This window comes from Anabas testudineus, chromosome 16 (genome assembly GCF_900324465.2).
Source record: "Anabas testudineus chromosome 16, fAnaTes1.2, whole genome shotgun sequence".
Lineage (NCBI taxonomy): Eukaryota > Metazoa > Chordata > Actinopteri > Anabantiformes > Anabantidae > Anabas > Anabas testudineus.
In genome coordinates, this window is record NC_046625.1 from 22,313,848 (window position 1) to 22,332,110 (window position 18,263).

Genomic DNA, 18,263 nt, shown 5'->3' on the forward strand with positions numbered 1-18,263 from the left:
CGGTCAGTTGTTACAAATGTTGCAGCTGAGTCTCTAAAAGTCTCTTACAGTTTTTCCACTGCTTTGAGCACCACGATCAAATCCTATTCATTCTTTTCCTACTGGAGGAATGGCAGCTATCTCTGAGCTCTCAAATCCTCAGCAAGTCTAACTATAGGTGGTAAACAAACAGAGCCTTTAAATACGTCACAGAGTTTTCAGTAGCATCATATATTAATATTCATTTTAATTCACTTAGTCATAAGAGGCCAAAGAGTAGGGAAACATACTTGTGTCACAAGTTGTGAATATTAGGAATAGCACCAGCTGAGCGTGAATCCCGTCTGCAAGCAGGTGCCAGGTACACAGTTTTCAGTAGCTGTAGGGTTATCTGTCAGAGCATTAAAGACAGCTCTGTACTGCTAGCATGCTAATGAGGCCGTCACTCCTAATCAGGAGTCAACAGGAGCCAATCAGGAGCAATTAGAGACAATTTCCTCCCCAGCTGGGAGATGTGTCTCCACGGTGCCAATGTCACACCAGCAGTCAACCCTTTTTATGCATACAGCTTGGACCTGCTTACATGGATTAAAATGTGTCTTTGATGCTTTGTGTACACTGAATGATTGATCCCTTCTCACATCTCAACAAATGTTCATGGCACATTATACACACACACACACACACACACACAATATATATATATATATATATATATATATATATATATATATATATATATCAGTACTTTGTATGGCCCCCGTGCGCTTGTATGCATGCCTGACAGTGTCGGGACATGCTCCTAATGAGACGTCAGATAATGCCCAGGGGTGTCTTCAGATCTGGTCCAAGGCATCACTGAGCTCTCGGACAGTCTCAAGTGTAACCTGGTGGCATTGGATGAACGAAAACATAATGTCCCAGAGGTGTTCTATTGGATTTAGGTCAGATCAGCTTGGGGAACTGACTGCTACTCTCACTATACGAGGACGGACATTGTTGTCACCAGGAGCAACTGCATATTTGCACATACACATATACATACACACATCCATGTGTGTATATATATATATATATATATATATATATACATATATATATATATATATATATATATATATATATATATATATATATACGTCTGGCTGCACTCCTACCATTTAGTCTATAAACTTTAGCATTTTATTGGGATGTTGTCATTTCATAGTGTGTTAAAATCTGTTCAAGTGTTAAAGTCAAAGTTAGAGTACCTTCAGCTTTTGGCAGTTAAAAAAACTAAAAAATATGCTGAAGTCCTTTAGAACACATTCATCCCACATAAGGCAAAACAATGTCCCTCTGGGACTAATAAGGTTTTTTTAGTCTTGAACCTTAAATCTTGAATATGAATAAGGCAAATGGGGGTGCCAGGTTAGTGATAGAGCACGTGGCATAAGCAGAAAGCAGCAGTTACCATGGACACCACCAGGCATTTAGTTTAGCCAGATGTTGTTTCTTATCATGGGCAAGTACATAACAATGAATAACTCTTACAACGAAATAAACATTGTGTATGCATATATAAAGATACAAGTCAAATATATTAAGAGACAGAGGCTTTTGGCCCGATCAAAATCCTTCCTGACAAAGCAGCAAGAGCAGTTAAATTTGTATGATGTTGAGTTCATTCTTTGCATATGTGCTTGTGTAAAGAGGTGATGGAGTATATTAGATAAGCACAAGTGCACACTCGCTGTTGTGTGTTTTTTTTAGTCCATCTCCTCTCAGCACTATCTGGTTAAGAATAGTCCCTTAACACGGGGACTGTGGGTTGAGTGCAGAGGTAGAAGAGGGCGTTAGACTTGTAATCTGTGTTAGAAATTTAGCTTGGTGTGCATGTTTCATATCGGTAAGAAGCCTCTGTAAGACTGCATGTGCATATTCACACTCTAACATATGCAAACAAACCTGCAGCACATAGCAAACATATGCACAGTGTATGGACAGACTTGGATCTAAACTGTTTTAGTTCTCCCACACAGACACATAACTTTCTGAATCACTGGATGTAGTCCCTGCAGGCTACCTCTTGTTGGGCAATCTGGCTGAGCATATTGGATGGGCCAGCCAAAGAGTGGATGAGAAGGGCACATAATACTTCACCGCCCCTTACACACACACACACACACACACACACACACACACACACACACTCGTCTTGCTCGGTTCTCCCCTGATGCCCATGGGAGCTCAGCTGTTGCCTGGGAGCTACAGCCTCTGCCTGATGCCTGGCACAGTGTTGCGTGTTCTCAGGCTGCCATGTAGTGTGCTGGAGCAGAAGAGCTGGATGTCTTCAGATGGCCCGGCAGATGGAGTTGTTTTTTGTTTTGTTTTTTTCTTTCTCTCCTTTCTCTGCCTTTGATTCTGCTGCCGGAAAGAGAAGGCTTCTCCTCGCCCCGGGCCTGTCTGTGCCTTCATGTAGTCCAGCAGTGAAGTTTTGACAAATTCCTTCCCTTGCTGGCGCTACTCTCTTGTCCCCCAACAGCAGCAGGCGGAGCTTACCCACAATTTTTACACTATATCAACTCTGTGTTTTCACAGATCTAACTCTTCACATTATATTTACATTGCTGTTATGGCCCAGGTCCAGCGTGATGTTTGCCTGCAAGTGATTCAAATCCCATATTTTCCACTGATGTGGCTATGTGACAGCTGTCAGATTGGTCAGACAGAACTTCATGCAGTGTTTTCTATTTACTTCTCACTACACTGTCATGCACACATTGAGTTCTGACATCAATCGGTGCATCTCATACACATATACGCACATTAGCTGTGTGTGTGTGTCTACAAAGAAGACATTTGGCTGTTTATTCAAGTTACAGTAAAGTTTAGGTTCCAAAATATCAAAGAAATTATATATTCTAATGGCTGGAACACTCAATATCAATCCTAGTACTGGCATCAAACACACATTAGACCATGAGTCCTCTGATATAACAAGAGATGTGCAGAAAGAATACAAAATACAGTAGAAGATAACGTCTACTTTGAGATGCATGACATCTATATGCATCTACGAATATGAGCTTATTAATAACATATTTTTATAAAAGACATGAACAAGGACACAACTGTATGTGGTGTGTGTCTGTGTGTGGGAGACTGTAAAGTAGTGTAAGAGACAGTGTTCATAGATGACTAGTCATGTAGGCCAGCTTCAGTGTAATGAGCTCTCGGGGGCTGGAGGAGTAGAGGCAGCATGGCTGACATGCATTTTCCTGTGTCAGTACAGTGGCCTGCTGCAGAGACCGAACCATTCAGGCTTTTATAAACACCCCAGTCTTTGACTTTCACCTCCTTTCTCATTGCATGTGCGCCTCTGTTTCTTCCGACACAGATTCTGACGACTCATCAACATTCGTGACGGGCATTGTTCTGTACAGGAACCTGGGCAGCATTCTGGCTCTGCAGAGGTAAGACTGCTGACCGCTTACAGCCGCAACTCTAGCTTTGTTGACTGTTAACCCACTTTTCCTCTCATCCTGAAGCTCTACCAGTATCAGAGGAATTTGAGAAGTGAGTTGCAGGGAAGCTCGGAAATGTGATTGTTGACTTCACATCAATGTCAATATATATATTATAGTTTGCTATAGGGCACCTTTACTGGGCGTGACATAAAGAGTATATTATACTATATTCTACACATTCAGTTTAAAAATTCTTAAAGCAGCTCTTTCTGAAGCATTCAATCACATTATGGTCTTCATTACTGCATTCACTGTGTTCATGATAGCCACTTCAAGGTCCACTGTCTATACTTGTAAAATTCTATCCCCTTAAAGGGTGACTTCACCCATTTCAGCTTCGCTTCTATGGTTTTAGTTTTGGCTATACTGTAGATTTGTGAATTAAATTAAACTTCCATCTGCATTCCATATGTTGATTGATCTGATTCTAGTTTGAAAGACAGCAAGTGGCATCATCTCGAAATGACAATAACAACAAAAATAAATAAATGAAAATGAATAAATGAAAGAATCATTCACCCCCCAGCTGCAGCACACTAGCGCTAGGTGAGCTCTGCATTATGATTATGTAGCATAAGCACATAACAAATTAGAAACATACTGAAAAAGGGAAATTAAACAGACCCTCATTCTCTCCACTCTTCCTATGCGCACTACTTCTTTTTTGGAGTCTCTAGCTGGTGGTGCAGCTCCTTTTCACTCTACCCCACAATCCACCCCCCCCCCCCCCCCCCCCCCCCCCCCCCCAACCATTTCAGCCTGGCCTCCCCTGGTTTCCTGAAATTTCATCGGCCTGGGAGGAAAATGAGATGAGTTTGAGGCAAGAGACTAGATGACACAGAAATTTAAGTTGACCGATTGTGTTTTGAAATGGTGAGAGTTCGATTGTGAGTATGGGATACAGTGGTGAACAGGAAAACGGAGCAGGGGCTGCTGAACATGTTTGGCCGGCTGAACGCTGTCGTTGTCAATCCTTCCAGTAGCAATTCCCTTTTTTTTTTTTTTTCCTGATTGTCTTATTCTGTATGATTGATAGTGCATATGAAAACCAGAAATTGCAATGCATACAAAGCAGGCAGGGTAAATGTAAAATAAAACACCCCCCATAATATACGATAAGCTATTGAAAAAACAATGTGGACTGCGTTTGATGTTAGAAAAAAATGCTCTTCAAGGTTTACTTAAAAGGTAGGATTTTAAAATATGCTTCCATGATTGGGGTATCAGAGACTGATTGGTCAGCACAATCTGTTACATATTTTACTGCTGATTGAACAATCATGGTTCATGTGGTTTATGTATAACTTTTAAATAGACTGGATACAAATAGTCTGTTTAAAGTGGCTTATAGATGAAATTTTACGGCAGCTGTGTTACCTGGTCAAAACATGATTTGCACACAAAATTGATGTATCCTAATCATTTTGTTCAGTTTCCAAATGTCTATCTTGCTTGTTTGAGGCAAATGTCCTTTGACTTTGGATGACTTTGAGACAATTGACACATTTAAGATTTCTAGAGGAAGAATGGTGTTTTTTGGTAGTTCCCATCAGGTAAGAACAGATCCAGTGAGATGTCTTCAAAGACAATCAGTAAAATCAGTATAGAAATCAGCTGTTCATCTTCTAACATTTGCCATTATCAGGTCTGGAGTTTGCATTGTTACTGTTAGCAAACTGATAGTTAGTGTCAGTGCTTTGAGCTCAATGTTATAACTCAACTGTCAACATGGCTCCATTTTCATGCCATAACATATGTATAATCCAGAGCTGTTTTTGTCACCTACAGCACATACTAACTACTGCCGGTGCAAATCCACAGATCCACTTCTATCTTGGTGTTAAAAATTAATCAGTTTGACATATGCAGATACAGTGGTTAATTGAATCATTTGAATAGTTTGATTCTTACCAGCTCTGTAATCCACAACAGGTTGGAGGTTGTTTATTTATATATTTATATATATATCTTTACTCAGATTTATCTTTACAGTGTAAACAGTTGGGGTGGCAGCAGGTTTCCGTTTTATCTGCAGTCTCTTAACAGACATGTTCCTGTGCATTAGGCATGCTCAAGACCGGACTGAAGACATGCTGAAGACAACAATTCAGAATCTCATAAAGGAACACTTAAAACTTCTGTTAATACCATCCATGGGATTTCCATTCAAAACTGTTCATAACCAGGGCAACAGCTGTACACTTCAGCTTCATAAGGCTGAAATAAGAAATGCCTGCTGCTCCAAATGTTTACCTATAGTACAGGTAGACATGCTACTGCTAACATGATGTGAGACTGATTGGGATTCATTTTATAGTGGTGTTTCACACATGAAATAGATATTTTTATGTGTGAAACATGAAAACTCTGGTACAAATTAAAACATATAAATCAGAGTGCATTTTATAACTTAAAGTTTTCAGCTGATCTAAAGTAATAACAGCCCAGAATTACTCATCTTTTTCCGTTCTGTTCTGTTGTAGATCTCTACTGTACATACTGTGGCATGTTCCAGTTTTGTTGATTGGGTTTAGATTCAAATATCAGTAATTTGTAATTTGTTGATTTACACCCTATTTGGCACCAGGTACAAAAACGGCAGCTTGTAACACTTATTTTTGCACTTAACAATCAACAACCCTGCACTATGCAAACATAACAATATTTTGGAATTTATTCACAGCAACATATGAGATAGGTTTGTTACTAAACAAACATGTTCAGGGTTAAAATGGTCAACTTCTATAGTCATAACTTACAAGAGGGCAGTCAACAGATCAACATACTGTATCTTTTCCAAATCCCATGATATTGGCTTTGTTTTAAGTTCAGCATAACATGGCTATTATCCAGATACTGTGACTTGATGTGGGGATGCTATGTTCCAGAAGCAACTAATCCTAAAGTCCTAAAAAACTTTAACAATTAAACTTTAATGCACTAACAAATATTAAGTCTCATTTAACACTCAGGCAGTGTCATTTTAGCTCTGTTGATGATACTTAAAGCAAACTTTATATCCGCAGCTCAGTACTTTAAGGGATTGGCTTAACAGTGCTACATTTATAATTTTACCATTGTTTTACTGAACGTGAAGATCTTCAACACAGCTGACCGTGGACATACCACAGTCTGCTTGAGACGGCACATCTGAATGCCCTGTGTGCTCAAAAATGGAGACATTTCTCTTGTTATGTTACATCACTAAGCCTTGTTTCTTCCTCCCTTGTAGGAACAGCACAGTCCTCAACTCCAAGGTTTTGTCGGTGGCCATAAAGCCCACCCCTGCTTCCCTGTCTGCTCCTGTTGTAGTAGAGTTCTCTCACCTGTACAACGTGAGTAGCTAAATACATTTTGGTCTTAAGGCAATTCCAGCTACCAAGCTACTGTCATATGGTGTTCTATTACTAGTTCTCTCATGGTTTTCTGTGCTCCATACGTTAGGGTACCACCAACCAGACCTGCATATCATGGGACGAGAGTGACAGGTAAGATCACTACCTGCACTTTGTTGATTTGACATCTAGCAATGCAAGAATCCCGCCTTGATAGGTGAACCCAGATGAATAGAACCTTTTGAAAGCTGATCTAAGATAGTGTTCACTGTATAATTAGAAATGTAGGATCCTGCATTATTGGAGACTGACTCTCATCAAGATGTCAGCATCAGGATATTGCAGTATCTACACCAGCCCTACACCTTTGAAATCTGGGTAAATCCTTTTAACACTGAGGCTCTGTAGCTTAAAATTTACAGTCATTATAATGTGTAATCGAGGTGTAGCCACAAAAACTACATGTTTTATCTTTAGCCACAAGTTGATGTGGTTGGGTCTAGACACAAAAACAAGTTGGTTAGGTTTCAGGCAAAGATTGTGGTTTGGGTTAAAATAAAGTTACAACATTGATTAACAGTTTCAAATGGGACATTTCTCTGTTCCATCTACTGCCTGCCTGTCACCAACTGCCGCACTTATTAGTAACCCCTACTGGTAGGTCAGCAGGCATCCTATTTAAAGATAAGCAATGCTGACAACTCATGACAATTTAGTGGCATGATGATACTAAAATTGGCTCTTCATTAAAATTCCCATCTCACTAAAGATCATCAGATCTGTGTGGACCTCTATTGCACCTACAGTTTTTCCTCAATGAACCAACTCCTTACAATGGCATAACCATACTGATAAGTGATGAAACTGCACATCCACATTTTCCTTTGTCCACAATTTTTAAGTTCAACTAAAATTTGTGCAAAATTGGAATGAAAACTTGATTTGTGTTCCATTCGCCTCCTTTGGTTTATAACGTCATGTATAAAACAAAGCAAAAAAGGGCAAATATATGAGCTTTTCAATCAATTCTTAGCATGGCATTGTTACAGTGTCAAGAGTATTAACAAATGTAATGTGCCTAAAATAATAAAAAAAAAATTAGTCATTAATTCTAGCAGGTTTAGCTGATGATGAGGAATCACAAGTAATTATTTCAGCACCAATGGCATAAACACTGGCAAACCCACATGTGGAACAGTAGGAATAGATCCCTGCATCAGAGCGAGTGTTTTAGAGACACTACATTCTCTTTCTAATCTTGACAAAGTCAGTGCGTCACTCCCCACTGAAAGGTGTCGAGTGTGTTGGACAGCTAGGCAGCTCTCGTCAGGGACAACGCAGCCCCACACTATCACTGCTACGACACTGATGCAGCATGTGGAAAATTAAAAGTGTCGCTCATAGCTTTCCTTCCCCTCCCAGCCCACGCAGGAGGGGAAGTAACATGCACGATAGAGAGCAACTTCAGAGAGAATGAGAGTGTGCCCAGAGAGCAAGGACGATAAAAGAAACAATGAAAGATAAAGCACATATCCAACTGTCCAAATGCTCTTTGCTCTTAAGTGCCCTATTTGTTTAAGACAAGAAAGCAGTGCAAGAACGTTACAGTATGAGCACCAAGCAAAAAACAATCGAAATAAAAGAGTGTTATATGCTTTTTACTCTTGTTACCAAACAGGGTTTTGAGACTTTGCATTTAGATGCAAGTATACACACGTGTTTCATTCACCATACATAGACCAGGAGCAGGATAAAGAATAAAATAAAGAAACGTGATACAGGGAAAAGAAAAAAGATGAAAGAATGAAAAAACAACAGAGGAATTAAGAGATGTAAATATGATGACCTGCTTTAACAATATAACATACTGTATATACACAGTAGATAGATTATTGAAATATTTTTTTCTTCGTTCCTTTACTGTGGTTACAATTTATTAAATTTGTATTGAATTCACTACAATATTAGACAATTTCTTTAACTTCTGTATAAAATGTGTCAGACATTCAACAGAACAAGTTGAGAAAAGTGTAGATCTTAAAGGGATTAGAACAGTTTTTGGCAAACAAACTCCATGAAGCAGAACATGGAGCATGTTCTGAACATGGAACATGGAGCGAATATGAAGACACAAACACACTCATAACTCAGATGGTTGGGATCTGCTTGATTGGAAATCAGTCTACTCTCTGGACCAATCAGGGAGGAGCTGGTTAGCGCAGTTTGATTTTCCCATGTGGAGACAAAATGTGTCTCTGTAGAGAGAACTAAATATCAGAGGAAAACCCACCCTCAGGAGAAAAGGCTCAGAGCTGAGTTGATACAACCAAGATAGTTTACTGTTTAAAGTACTAATTTGATCCTCTCATTACAAGCATACTGTTGTGTTCACTAAATAATTGGTTGGTTTGCCTTCCTCCCATGCTTTTGAGCTGTGTCTGTGCAGGAAGAGTTAAGTTCTATGGATAGACAAAAAAAAAAGAAACAGTACAAGTGATTAGGATTTGTTAGTGACTATGATTTTCTATTGAAAAGTAATTCAGAGCAGGATAATTCCAAATATGACATGACTTTATGACTACTCTGCTCTACTGGAATTAATTATAGTACACACAATTTCACTCCCTCTGTGGTTTGTACCATGCCTTTATTACCCACTGACCTTTATTTGTTAGTGCTATATAATAGAAGTTTAGTCATAATTTGAATACTATCTTTTAGTTGACATTTAGTTTTTTACACTAACACAGGAAAACAGTGTCTAAAGAGGTTTCAGTAAAAGTGCTCCCTTGATTTATTATTAAGTTTTAATGTGTTAGTGACAGTGTTGATCGTGGTCACCTTTCAGCCGTCACTGCCATCAACAACATGGTAGTAGACAATGGCAGAAACAGAGAAAGGACAAAGAATGTAATCTCATGGGGTTTGGGGGTGGGGGCTGCGGGGCTGCGGGGAGACATGCTGTATGCAAAATTAAATCTATCTTGGACAGCAGATATGATTAATGAGTTAATATTTAGGAGAGAAATTGGAATCTGAGGAGGCGTCCTTGTCATGTTGATAAAAGCTGTGAAGCAGCCGAGGCCTTCACTTGCTTCAGTCTCCTGAAATCAATAAGAGCATCAGCGTCTTCCGTCTGTCTTTTGCACTCACACTGACATTATTACTTTGTTTTATTTCAGTATGTCTTACCTCATGCACTATAAATACTTGATGTAGATGTAGATTGACATTCAGTCTGGTTGGTGACAGTGCAGTTGAACAGAATATCTGACAATACCGACACACTAAGGGATTCAGCAGCATCTGCCAGCAACAGCTGTCATTCACTGCCCATTCAAGGCGAGTTTGCTGCACCAATATGCCATCTAGCTGCTGTGTAAATATGCAAAGGAGTCGTAAAGTAGGGCTACCTACTCACCAATAAAGTGCTGTTTCTATATTTAAAAAGGGTTATTGTCAAAGGAGACCTGGCCCTGCAGCCATGTCACCTCCTAGAACATGACAGATTCAAAAGAAACCAGACCTGTTTCTTCAAAAACCATAACTATTAAATGTTGGCAGTTTTATGTGCATAACAGAAAACGTATATGACTGCTAAAAAGGACTTCAAACAAACACTACAGGACACATTAAAAGGGAGGCTAGGCATTTTATATCCAAATGCAACCTCTATCTAGAACCACCTGCTTCTGATCAAACAGAGCAACCTTGCTGCCTTAGTTAGTTTCCAGAGTTGGTGCTGATGTTGAGGGGCTGCCTCATTTCATTAGAGATGCTGACTCTGACCATTTTCATCAATTACTGTAGTACAATTACTCCAGAGGAGGTGAAGTTCAGAGGGCACGGGTTGTGTTTGTTTACAAGTATGTATGAATAGAAGCATGCAGATGGATTACGGAGCACTAACTTCACACAATCCACTGTATTTATATGGAGTATTTATACCTACTAGCAGCTGTACTAGCTGTACTTTTCTACCTCTATTAAAGGTGTGATGTCACAAATTTAGCTGTGAAGATAAATTGGTTCTGCATGGAGTTGCCACTTTGGGACAGTGTAATAGCAGTTATCACAACAGTTATTATGACCTTAACATACTAAAATAAAAGATGCGCTATTAGCACTGATTTTCAGTTGTGCTGGTCAACATTTGCCTATGTTTACCAACTAGATTTTTTAAGGTCTGTGCATTATTTAGTATTAGTAGATAGGTAGGATGTATTTGGTGAGACTGCAGCTGATTCAATTGTTCAAGTGTAAGTTATCACGTCCATAGTTTTGGTTCAGTAGGCCAAAACTACCTACTGCCAAAGTGTGCAGGAAGGAGATTTGGGCAGTTGAGTGGATGATAATGCACAAAAAACGCCAGTTTGTTTCCCTTTTAAACCATTAGTCAGTGTAGTGTCTTTAGTCTGTGTTGCTACTTTATTTGAACTCACATTATGATCTTTCCCAAACCCTAACCGACTTGCCTAACCTCAACTGAAACATTTATGTTTTCTATAAAAAGCTAAAGGGAATACAGTAGCAGCATATTAAGGCATGATAAAGACCTACTGAGCCTCCTAGCATGTGTAGCAGGTACCTAGAAGCCAGTAACAGCAGGTTAAAGATCAGGTGGAGACTGATCAGCTAATTTAACTGTTTAAATGCCATTCAGTGGTTATCAGTCATTATCATGTCCAGTTGCAGTTAAGAGCACCTACTACCTACCAGTGGGCCAGTAAGTTTACAACCAGACATACACATGGTGCTTTTGGCAGTTGATGATACACTTTAAAACCAATAAATAGACAACCTAACATGCATGTCTTTGGACAGTGGGTCTAACAGGTGACTCTAAATCGTCCAAAGGTGTGAATGTGTATGGCTGCCTGTCTCTATTTGTCGGCTCTGTGATATACACCTCTCACCCAGTGACAGTTGGGATAGACGCCAGCACTCCTGTGACCCTCGAGAACACAAGCGGTTAGGAAAATCGAATGGATGGATGGATGGTTTGACTGTAGTCGATGCTGTCACATTATTTTACCCCAAACCACTATGTTTTATCTAAACCTACCCAAACCAACTTGTTTTTGTGTCTAGCCTCAACCTTGTAGTTTTATGTGCAATACATGTAGTTGTTGTGCCTGTTGTAGTAGAGTTCATGGTCTCATAAAAACAGATAATGCACCAATAAATACCTTGATAGCACAAAAAAACTGTTGCAAATTGGAAAATCAAATACTTGAGGAGATCATTTTTGAGCTAGGGAGAAACCACACAATTGCATCTATGTATGTTTGCCACATTCAGGAAACTTTCACTTCCTTCCTTTCACTTTTACAACCAATTGTGATATAAAAATATTGCATTGTGCAGCCCTAAACATTTTTTTTCCTTCTGTATTGTCACATTGCACTTCAGTGACAGTGTGGCACTTGTGAAACACAGATTTACAAAAAGAACAGAAAGAAACAAAACTGAAGCAGTAGAGGATACCGTACTCGTTTTAGGTCCCCGTGTGGAAGTGGGTCAAGTTTCAAAACCCAAAGCCCACACAGTTCCCTTAACTCATCTTAACATACCCCCATCCTACAATGTTTATTGCAACTCACTTTTCTCTCTCTAGCAAAACAGAAAAAACTACAGAATGCAGTTGCCATCAGTTCTTACATGTGTGCACTACATTTGAAAGTTTCACTTAATGCTGTTAGAATCAAGACAGGGCTGGCCCCGGGCAAAATCTCAGGCCTTTTAACTCCATATGTGCACGCTTGCTCCCTGAAGTCCACAAATGTAGTTGTACTAAAGTGAAAAACAAAGACTTTTTTTTTGTTGTGTGGTGGCTCTGTATTATCTTTATCATTTGTACAGCGTAGTAGAACTGTCCTGATCTTGTTGTACCACAGATGATCCCCGTAAGTATTCATTTCTTATACCTGGATCGGTGGATCATCCTGGTATCCTCCTTACCAAAACATTAAGTGCTGTTTAGATTTGTCCTGTGTTCTGGTAGACTCCTTTTCATCCATGTGCCTGTTCTTGGCTGTGGACAGTCGTTTGTGCACAGCACCTAAATCAGCCAGTTATGTGGCAGGGCCGTCTGCAGATCATGGTGTAGCTCACATGAGAGGCCCAATCAGGCCATACGTAGAAGGTGCACTGTGGAGATAAATTGGATGTCTGCTAAGGTTATACAGAGTCACACACAACCAAATATACATCTGAAAAACATGTAGAGTAGCAAATGTAGTGTTTGCAGGTCTTAGGGTTTAGTGACATGTAAATCACGTGCTACGGCTTTCAGAGCCTTCACCAGATCTCAACTAAACGGCACAGTACACATGGAACCATGCTATATAGAGGTTCAAAGACGGCTGTTGTCTTGCACACGTGGCTAGCTACATATATCAGAGAACAAAAATATGGTTACCACACTCGAGCAACAATCATGTCAACAATATGACATAATCCGTGCAAAATGCTCTGAGTGTCCGACCCACACAGCAGCTAGATTTGCATAAATAATTGGCTTCTAATTTATTTGATCATTCTGTGTCAGCCTGGAATTCAGTCTATAGATTTTTTGGAGGTTCTTTCAAAAAGCCCGCATGATGACTGACATTTCAACGGCCCTCTATTGTCAGCGCCTGACAAATTAATTTGGATTCCACGGTCAAAGTACAAGTTTGAGTCAAAACCCGCGCGCTGCTCAATCAAGTCGATGCACATCCAAGTCAGTCAAGCTCTGAGTCCTGTTGCCTGTTGCTGCCTCTTAATTTCTAACACATGGCTGCTTTTTCATCAATTTGACTTACTTCCTTCATTTTTCTGTGCGCTGAGGCAGAGTCATTAACGGCCGGCCTGTGTCAGCAGTCCGGTTGAATTGAGCTTTGCTGCCTAATTGCCAGAGATGTCAAATTACCAAACACTGCAGCTACAAACAATGTGTCAACCTTACATTTTACATCACTGACTTTCTGAACACGGCAGGACAATAACTGATGACTGACTGCACGTCATTATGTTATGCCAAAATAAGTTGGCAGATGACTGTGCTTTTTATGTATTGTTTTTATTATTCCTAAATTGCTGTGTGGCTTTCAACTAATTGTCATTTAATTGGTTGCTGAAATATGTGCTATATCGAGTGACAGATTTACTTTAGGAAGTGGACTTAAAAGTCAAACATGTGGTAAATTGGAACTATTAATAATATAGAAAGAGCAGAAGAAAATTCCACCACCACGAAAAAATAAAAAATAAAAATACACTTACTTTTTTTAGAGGTTTTAATAGAAATCCAATCTAAAATACAGTGCACCGTAGAGTGGAGCTGCCAAAGACCCATCATAGGGAGGATTGATCTTGAGTCTAGCGTTAGCTTTAGTTGCATATTGTAGATTTACGTGAAGGTTATGTGAGAGTGACAGCTGTGAATTTAAAAGTAGTATTATATGGTATTGATTCAAACCTTTTTTTTGCTATTTTCAACTGAAAAATACCGATTCACTGTAACATCTGTGAATCCAGAGCCTGATTTTACTGGAGCTTATTCATCTGTGCCACAGAGATCCGTTGTTGTAAAAGGGACAATAAAAAGTGATGGACGTCCTCAGCCCTATGAGCTCTGTCTTAATAAAAATACTACAGGCACATGTTTGGTGAGGAACAAAACAGCCGCCCAGCGTGACTCACTGATGTGTTTTTAATAGTTCTTGAACAACAGTGGAGCTCCGTGGCACAGACGACCGAGCTGAAATCAGGTTCTGGATGGACGGATGTTACAGGGAGTCCAGACAATACACTGCTGAATTTAGGATTTTTATGGGACAAAAAAAGAAAATCACCAGACCTGTTCTTTAAACGGTCTCAACTCTTCATCATCATTGTGTTCACAGTAATACCTAATCAGAAAACACGCAAACAGTGAGAGTGGCAGCAGCAGAACTTTCCACTAGTGAAACTTCTTTCCTTTCCCAGATAAGATGTCATTAATTATTAAACCAGGCAATGCAAAACGCAGATTTGCCACAGTACATGCATTACATCTGGAGCAGACTGTGAGACTGTAAACAGGAATACAAAGAGTGCAATTATTTAAAAAGAACAGTTAAGATATTATAAACAAATATTGCTAAATTATAATGGGTAACAGGTATTTACACATTAATTGTAATCATTCCGTTTTTTTTTTTTAAATAGTGAGGTCGCAGATTGAATAATAATAATAATAATAATAATAATATTAATAATAATAATGGTAATAGTAGCAGTGCTGCTGCTGACCCCAGTGCTTGCAGTGCGCGCTGGCTGCCTGTGCTGGATCCAGCCACAGACCCGCAGCACGCCGCCTCGCAGCCTCCTCAGCACCGACCTCCCTCCGCTCTCTGCGCCTTCGCCTGCAGCCGGCAGAGATGTGAGGTGGATTAAAGAGCCGGTGCTGCGCGCTGCTGGGACCGGAGCCGCGTCCTTATTTCGGTTTCTTTCTTTTTCTTTTGTCTTTTTATTTTTTTTTGCCGGGGCCGTGTCTACATTCACCGCATCGCTTCTTGGCGTATGCGTGTGTCTCACTCTGTGCATGTGTGTATGTGTGTGTGTGTGTGTGTGTGTGTGTGTGTGTGTTTTTCTCCCGTGCAGCTCCTCTCTGCTGGGATCCTGGTCTGCCAGGGGCTGCAAAGCCGTGCTAGTCGACTCATTCAGAACCAAATGCGTGTGTGACAGACTGTCCACCTTCGCCATTTTAGCACGGCTAAACCCCGAAATGGTAAGTCCCGACAACCTCCCTTGACTTCGTTGACGTTAAAGGTGTGTGTGTGTGTGTGTGTGTGTGTGTGTTTGTGGGGTTTTATGTGAATGCATCAGCTGTTTTTTTTTTTTTTCTTTTTCCCCAAAGGGCGTCATTGTCATTACATATCAACAGATCCTCCCTCTCTCCCTCTTCTCCCTCCCTCCTTCTCCTTCTTCCTTCTTCCTTCCCTCTCTCTGTGTCTGACATGCCAAAGCCATGCTGCACTAAAGCAGAACGCTCCTCACAGAAGGACAAAAGCGTGTGATCATCCACCTTCAAGGAGGATGGAGGCACACACACACACACACACACACAGCGAGAGCACGCACCGGGCTGCTAACCTGTGCCTTCACACATCAGGTCATACATGACCTGGTGATTGGGATTTAACATCACTGGTGGTCATCTGCATGCACCCCCCCTCCCTCCCTCCCCTCTCCTCCACCCTCCCCACATCCATCTACCTCCACCTTCATCTTTCTTCTTCTATGTGACACTTGACGACTGATGTTCAGATTTAGCATCTTTTAACATAGGCTCATCGGTGTCTCCATGGTTACCAGGCCTTGTGGTGAACATGCTGCATGGCACTTGGATAAAAGGGAAAAAAAAAAAGGAGCAAGACGCTTTTTTTTTTCATCTTTCTTTAAGGCTGGCAGCTACAGTAGAGCACACTTCCTTTGTATTGTGGCTGCAGCTGGACACAGTGATCCAGCAGTGTGTGTGTGCGTGCGTGTGTGTGTGTGTGCATGTGTGTGAATGATAATGGAAGTGTCTTTTAAAGTCCCAGTGACTCAAACGTGGCCCAGTTTCTTTTGGGTGGGGGGAAGGCCAGTGTCATTGTGGGTATTTTTCATTCACTGCGATTAGATATTATTAGACTGGAAATTGCCTCGGAAGCAGTTTGTTCACTAGTTGCCCTGGTAACAGCCTGGGCACCAAGGTTTTCTTAAAGTCACAGTAGGCGGCGGGCCGCTCTCGCCTGCTGCCTGCACGGCCTGCAGAAGGGAGGAAAAAGGCTAGGCTAGGCCACGTTGTGCCTTATGCTAAGAAAACACACTCTTCATTCTTGAGTGGAGTGTGTGTGTGATTGTTTTAGTTCAGCGTACAGTAGCTGTGGGGGTTTGGTGAAATCAGACGACCAGGGGTCTGAAGGGCCTGTGTGGGTTAATGGCATGTGCAATGTCAGCCTTTGATGGTGTGTACCAGTCATGGACAGATTAAGAGAACAGGGGGCCACCATCATTTCTGGTAGCTTGTTTCCCTAATTTGTGTTTAGCTGTGGTTGTTTTTTTTTTCTTGAGTTTGTTTGTTCAGTAGGTTTATGTTTATTAGACATGTCCAGAAACATAACACAGTGAAAATGGCTGATGACAGTGATAATCCACACCTCACACCTTCACTGTGACCCTGAACACATTCTCTGGTCCTCACTGTTGTTTTTTTTTTTTACAAGAAACAATTCCATAACGCAGCATCTCCTGCTTTTACATTTCTGTTTGTTCTGTTTCTGTTATGTGTCGGCTGCAGTTACTACATAAGTGTGTCCCTTTTTAGTTTAGCTGAGCTACAGTTGTTTCCCGCTGCCTTCAGTGTACATGTTAATTCTTCTCTTTCATTTCATACACAATGCTGAGGAAGTTAATGAGCAAAGTCCCAAAATACCAATTAAAAGTTAGAAAATCATGAAGATAATAATAATAAAATAAATGATAATTTACAGTTTGCAAAGTTACAGTTGCTGCTGTAGTTATTTTAATGGATTCGTGATTAATCTAGTCATTGTAAAATGAGACAGTCGAACAATCGGAGAGTCCTTATGTGCAGCCCTGTTGCTCTTCCTCATCCCTGAGCGAGGGCTTTAGCTGAGGCTCGGTGGAAGAATGGGGGGGGGGGGGTCACACACACCTTGACAAGCTGCAAGCTGCAAGCTGACATGCTGAGCAGCTCTACCAGCGTGACTGACAGCAGCAAACACTGCAGCAAACCATGATATGCATATGTGCACAGAGACCCCTCCACTAATATAATGGAATAAACGTGAGCTTTAAAAACAGAGGACAGGTTTTCTGCCCAGCACCTCTGTTAGCATTGGCCCTGTGAGCATTTTGCATTGGTAGCATTAGCATTTAGCCTTAACACCCCGCTGTGCGTTAGCTGCACTGAGCCTCCAGCGGGCTGCAGACGGCTCAGACACAGGTACATCTGTGAAATGGAATAACCATAAGTGAGCCAGTGACGGGGGGCTCCCTCGGCTTGCAGGGCTTCCTCCCTGCAGCCTGGTTCCACCCGTGCAGACGACAGCCTGTGTTCCCAGCTCTTGCAGATTGGCGCTCCGCAATTAGCTTCCCTCAGCTGCTTTTGCCAGAGATGGAAGGAAAGGTTACTTCTCTCTTTCCTCGCGCTGCCGTCCCTTCCCCCCACTTTCTATTATTGTGGTGAGACAGCCACGGCTACCATGCTAATTATTCCTGCTGCAACACACAGTAGCTTCTAAATTGCCCAGCCCCTGTGTCTGCAGCTAGCCTCCTACAGCCCCGGCATGACAAACACCCCAACCTCTTTTTTTTTCCTGCCCGTCTTCCCTCCTTGCTCCTCTCCCTTCCTTCTATCTCTCCCTTCTCTAGCCCTCAGTCATCTCATCATACCATCTTTCATGCT

At 41.0% G+C, this 18,263-nt stretch overlaps 1 protein-coding gene across 1 annotated transcript in view; it reads left to right on the plus strand.

The window, feature by feature from the left end:
- Positions 1-18,263, plus strand: part of adgrb1a (adhesion G protein-coupled receptor B1a) — a 63,008-nt gene that overhangs the window by 17,026 nt on the left and 27,719 nt on the right. The window contains exons 14-17 of the mRNA XM_026370866.1: positions 3,359-3,434; positions 6,721-6,823; positions 6,933-6,976; positions 15,452-15,578. Coding sequence (XP_026226651.1) covers positions 3,359-3,434; positions 6,721-6,823; positions 6,933-6,976; positions 15,452-15,578 — 350 coding nt within the window. The remainder of the gene's footprint in view (positions 1-3,358; positions 3,435-6,720; positions 6,824-6,932; positions 6,977-15,451; positions 15,579-18,263) is intronic.